Source organism: Cynocephalus volans, chromosome 11, assembly GCF_027409185.1.
Source record: "Cynocephalus volans isolate mCynVol1 chromosome 11, mCynVol1.pri, whole genome shotgun sequence".
In the NCBI taxonomy this organism is placed as follows: domain Eukaryota; kingdom Metazoa; phylum Chordata; class Mammalia; order Dermoptera; family Cynocephalidae; genus Cynocephalus; species Cynocephalus volans.
Genome location: NC_084470.1, coordinates 45,549,613 through 45,555,612, shown reverse-complemented (window position 1 = coordinate 45,555,612; position 6,000 = coordinate 45,549,613). Strand labels below are relative to the sequence as shown.

Here is a 6,000-nt window from a genome sequence, read left to right as displayed (position 1 = left end):
ACAGATTTTGTAGTAGGTATATAATGATAATAACAAATGTTGACCATACAAAATAGTCAAGACTACAGCTTGTAGATAAACATGCCATTCTCCAGGAAATAATTTCTTTAATTAATTAATGTCTACTTATCCTAAAAACTCAGTTTAAATATTTCCTCCTCCAGGAAGTCTTCCCTAATTTACAGCTCTCCTACCTGCCTGCTCAGTGCCATCTAGATAAGCAGCCTCCTGTCTAGGCTTCTAAAACCCTCTGCTTACCCCATCACAGCACCCTGGAAATGTTGATATTCTTGCCCCTGTGTGAGCCTGTTGTAAACAGAGACCAGGTATAAATGAACTTTGTATCTACAGAACTTGGCATAGTGTCTAACACATTATAGGTGTTCAGAAGGTATTTGTTAATGAATTAATTAAACACAGAGAGAATATATATAGATAATGGTGACCAGTGTTTACTAAGAATTTTATAAGTACTTCCAGGGTTACTCTAATGCAATTGTATTATCTTATAACCTGAAGACGATTTAGTTATCTTATAACTTAAACAACATCTAGTGTGATCGTTGAGTTACATAAGTTCAGAAAGGTAAATGGAGACAACCAAGGGTGAAGTGCAGCAGTCACTTTTAGTCACAGGGACAGGTAGAGCTGAACCTAGAACCCAGATCTCCTAAATTTATTTACATCACATACTACACCTGGCCACCAGCGACTGGAGTGTAAACTTCTGTGGACAGGATCCTTTTTATTTTTATTTTTCTTTGTGTGTGTCATTTTTCGTGACCAGCACTCAGCCAGTGAGTGCACTGGTCATTCCCATATAGGATCCGAACCCGCGGCGGGAGCGTCGCAGCGCTCCCAGCGCCGCACGCTACCGAGTGCGCCACGGGCTGGTTTACGACAGGATCCTTTTTATATCTTTCTGAAACCCTTTAAGAACAAAACCTTCAGACATTCAAGGAGTAGTTACCATAGTGTATTGGTCAGGGTTTTCCAGAGAAACAGTACTAATAGGTAGGTAGGTAGATAGCTAGCTAGGTAGATAGGTAGGTAGGTAGGTAGGTAGGTAGGTAGGTAGGTAGGTAGGTAGGTAGGTAGGTAGGTAGGTAGGTAGGTAGGTAGGTAGGTAGGCAGACAGACAGACAGACAGACAGACAGACAGACAGACAGACAGACAGATAGATAGATAGATATGAGGAGATTTATTATAGGAATTGGTTCATGTGGTGAAAGAGGCTAAGAAGTCCCACAGTCTGTCTTCTGCAACCTGGAGAACCAGGAAAGCTGATGGTATAATTCAGTCCTAGTCTGAAAACCCAAGATTTGGAGGGCTGATGGTGCAAGTCCTGGTCTAAGTCTGAAAGTCTGAGAAGGAGTAGCACTGATTTCCAAGGGCATGAGAAGATGGATGTCTCAGCTAAGGAGAGAGAGCAAATTCATCCATCCTCAACCTTTGTGTTCTATTGAAGCCTCAGTGGATTGGATGATGTCTGCCAACATTGTGGAGTGCCATTTGCTCTACTCAGCTCACCAATTTAAATGCTAATCTCTTCCAGAAAAACCTTAACAGGCACACAGGAAAATAATATTTTGCTAGCTATCTTGGCATCCCTTAGCCCAGTCAAATTAAAACATAAAATTAACCATTACATATAGTTTCCTTGATTGAGACATGGTGCCAGGGAAATTGCAACCAATTAAAGACAGAAGAAACTACAACACAATACAATGTGAAACAGAAATATTTTTAAAAACCTCACAACAGAAAACAGGTTTCTTCGAACTTGAGTTTGTGATGATTATTTAGTTATTGCTAATATTTCAAATGTCAATTTTCACTGAATGCATTCACTCACTCAACCTACCATCCTGGGAAAACACAAACGTTTCTAGAGCTTTCTGCATATCAGAAGAGACAGATACTATACAAATAATCATTGAATTGTGGTTGGGAATAATTGGCAGGAAGATAAATACAATGTGCATTAAGAATGTATCATAGACTACTTTACCCCCATTACAATGGCTAAAATTAATAACCCTGACCATATCAAATATTGTGAAGAATATGGAGCAACTGGAACTCCCAAGCTCTGCTGGTGGGAATGTAATATAGTCCAGCCATTTTGGTAAGCAGTTTGGCAGTTTCTTCTAAAGTTAAACATACACTTATCATAAGACCTAGTAATTCCAGTCCTTGGTATCCACCCAAGAGAAATGAAAACATATGTCCTCACAAAATCTTGAACACTAACCATTATAGCAGCTTTATTCATAATTATAAAAAACTGGAAACAACACAAATGTCTGACAGATGAATGGATCAATGAATCACAGTGCTTTCATACAATGGAATACTATTCAGTGATAAAAAGTAATGGACTTCTGAGACACTGACAACTGCATGAATTTCAAGACATTATGCTTAGAGAAAGAAGCCAGACTCGAAACAAGTCCAGACTGTATGAAGCTATGTAAAGTTTAGGAACAGGCAAAACTATGCTTCCGAGATAGAAATCAAATTAGAATTGCCTGGGGAGGAGGTGGTTGTTGGCTGGGAAGTGTCTGGGAACTTCCTTGGGTGAGGGAAAGTTATTCATGGGGGGGGGGGGGTTTACACATGTGAATATGTTTGCCAGAACTCATGGAGTACACACTTAAAATTTGTGCACAAAAAGTATTACGCAGTGAATGTGGTGGTGGCTGGAAGCAAGGGTCATGATGTTTTGATAAGGAAGAATATTAAAAAGTGCATTCTGGTCTAAAAAAATGGCAGTGGGGGTGGCAAAGGTGGTTTTCAATAACCAGAAACTTTCCGGAATATTGATTTCAAGTGGAGGAAAATGTTCTATATTTTACAGATCAAGGACAGGGTGCTGCGAGAGCGGCTGGCTGAGAACGGCCCGCCTGCCAAGAGTGCCAACCCACATCGGACCCACTCTTCCCCCGAGGTCCCACCACCCCCACCGGTTCCCACAGCCACCGCCGCCACCGCCACGCTCCGGCCGGGACAGGAGGGCACGCGCCGGCGTCGTGCTGACGTCACGCGCGTGCTGTCGTCGCCGGCGGCCGCGGCCTCTAAAGCGGGCCGGGGCGCGGGGGGGCGCCGAGTTTGACTAGTTTGGGGGCCGCCCGTCGCTTGGCGCCGCTCCCGCCGCGCCCCGCGAGCAGCGACTCAGCCGGGCCGAGTGCGTCCCGCCCGCTCCCGCGGGGACCCGCACTGGCGGCTGGGCGGCGCTCGGCGAAAGTGGGCCCCTCGCGGGCCGGCGGGCGGGCGGGCGGGCGCAGCCATGGAGCCCCGCAGCATGGAGTACTTCAGCGCCCAGGTGCAGCAGAAGGACGTCGGCGGCCGGCTGCAGATCGGCCAGGAGCTCCTGCTCTACCTCGGCGACCCCGGCGCCATTCCGGACCTGGAGGAGGACCTGGGCCGCCTGGGCAAGACAGTAGACGCGCTCACCGGCTGGGTGGGCTCGAGCAACTACCGGGTAAGCGGCGGCGACGGCGGCGGCGTCCCAGCGGGCACGCCCTCCCCGGCCGGCCCTTTAATCCCGGACGTACGCCTCCGCCAGGAGAGCTCCTGGGTTGCGTCCGGCGGCGCCGGGGGAAACACGGGGTCCTATGGCTCGCCCCCACTGGCGAGCCTGCCTCTCCGTACGAGTCAAGGACTGACTTCCCACCACGACCAAGTTTTTCCGCACTTGTGAACAATGATAAATTCAGCGACTCCGTGACACGTCGCGGAGTTACTTGACACTAGGACACAATGTTCATCACTTATTTAAAAAAATCAGCGATAACTTACATCCGTACAGTAAAGGGCTCAAAGACGTTTTAACATTTGCACGCACCTGTATAAACACTACCCAAACCACGACATAGGACATTAGGATATGATTTTGAGTTGAAAAGAGATGTCCAGTTAATCCCTTCTTAATTAATGATTTTTCTCTTATTTAATGTCGTGTTTTATATTTTTTATGTCTGGGAGATTGTGATCTTCGTCTGTAAAGCAATTTTAGGGCTTAATCAGGTGCCCAGTTGTATTTACTGTTAAATCTAGTGAGAAGATGCTGGCCTCGTAACATTATTTGCTTATCGTTTACTTACAACAGAAAACATTTGAATGCCATCATTTTATTTTGTCGCAGTTAAGGACTGACTCTCTTTTGAAACGGTGTCAGCAGGTTTAGCTGATGCTGAAAAAAAAAGTAAAAAGATGAGATACAGAAGGAATGAGTGTTTCTGAAGAGTCAGTAGTAGGAAGGCTGTAATGTAATCACGGTGGGAGACCATGTAAATATTCTGTAATTAGCCTATGCTGTAGTTGTTAGCAGTTACTTTTCTTTCTAGTCTTCTGGTGGCAGTGTTGCTTCAAAATGCTGGCCCGAACCTCCTCTGGGTGAAGTGATTCTAAGTATTATGTCCTTATAACCCAGCTAATAGGCTGTACTTTGAAAGCGTTTGTCCACATAAAGAAGAAAAGCAAACTCTAGAATTATGATGCAGATTTAATTGTGAAACGTATATGCATTTTGGAAAGGTTAGACTTTTACAAGGGTAATAAACAGTTTGAAAATTAACCACTTGATGATCCATTACATACTATTTCTTTATTTTTTTTTAAGTTTGGGAAAATTAATATTTAATAATATGTTATTAACACTTTGGGGATTATTCTTATTTCTTTGGAAGAAACAAACTAAATATACTTACTGTAAGAAATATACACATTCAAGGTAGTTGATTCTATGCTGCAGCATAGGCTGTTGTCGAAAGTCAGCTCTTTGGAAATGTTTGGTCCCCTTCTCAAATGAAGTTTGATGTGACACCTTCTTCTACATTAGCTGTAGTGAATTGGCTTTGCGCCATTTCACTCCTCAGATGTACCATCAGTGGATGACAGTTGAGTAGTCCCATTTCCTGAAACACACTTGGCTTCTGTGATACCACAGCATCCCAATTTTTCTGTTATGCCTCTAAGCCCTGCTTCCACTTAGTACTATATTTTTCATTTAACTGGTCCTTAAGAGTTAGAATCCATTGGGGGTCTGACCCAGGTTCTCATCTGTTTTTACTGCACATTCTGTCCGTGCTTTTCACTAGGTACTATAGCCTGAGACAATTTCAGCAATCAAAAGAGAACTGCCACAGGCTCCCACCACCTTATCAATGCACTTCCTTGAAGTTGTGACCATGTAGTCTGAAAAAAAGTAAGCCTAGATGCCGGGTACCATTCAAGCTTTATTAGAGAAAGAAATCTGCCGGGCTGTGCTCAAAATGGAGGACAGCCCGGGGCTGCCCTGAAAATGGGGGACAGCTACTAACCTAGGGCAGTGGGAGCTTATATTGGTATGTTGGCGCCAAGAGCTGGGTGATGTAATTTGGGGTGGGGATTGAGTTAGGTCATGGGAATGGAAAGTTCTGCACGTGTGGAAATGCCAAAAGTTTCATTTTCCCTGAAACTTCTTGTAAAAGAGAACAGGGGAGGGGAGGAGGTGGACCGTGCAATTTTGTACTTGGGCTTGTCTAAAATGGTGCTGGTTATGTTGAAGATCTATTATTCCTGCCTTTGAAGTATAGGAAAAAGGGCAGAGGTCTCATTCTTCTGAAGCTACTTCCTGCTGGAGATGGGCGAAGATATGGAAAAATAAAAGATTTATGTTGGCGGGTAAAACAATTAGGTGGCGGGGTATTGGTTTCATGTGGGGAGGCTGTATTCCTCTGGGGAAGGGTCGCTGATTCTGAGGGGCTGATATCCTCCTCGCAGGATCAGTTTGGCAACCTTTTGGTTGGTGAAAGCCTGCATACATTCCTGCAAGAAATTAGAGAAATACCAAAAGAGACAGGGACCAAAAAGTAGGATGAGGCACAGTTAGGGGTCCTAGCAGGGGCATAAGCCAGGGTATCCAAGGGTTCAGTGAAATGGTGTAAGTTGTTTTGGATCACCCTGGACTCATTTACGTAATAACAGCATTTCTCCCCCAGGAAGAGGCAGGTGTC

At 44.6% G+C, this 6,000-nt stretch overlaps 1 protein-coding gene across 9 annotated transcripts in view; it reads left to right on the top strand.

Annotated features, from left to right (window-relative positions):
- The first annotated feature begins 3,069 nt into the window (after nucleotides 1-3,069).
- Nucleotides 3,070-6,000, top strand: part of CLASP2 (cytoplasmic linker associated protein 2) — a 182,554-nt gene continuing 179,623 nt past the window's right edge. For 5 of the 9 annotated variants that reach the window (XM_063113538.1, XM_063113536.1, XM_063113531.1 and 2 more), the window contains exon 1: nucleotides 3,071-3,485. In XM_063113538.1, the coding sequence (XP_062969608.1) occupies nucleotides 3,291-3,485 (195 nt within the window). In that variant the 5' untranslated portion in view covers nucleotides 3,071-3,290. Of the gene's footprint in view, nucleotides 3,486-6,000 lie in introns of all 9 variants that reach the window. The other 4 variants (XM_063113533.1, XM_063113537.1, XM_063113532.1 and 1 more) reach the window with 1 other exon arrangement.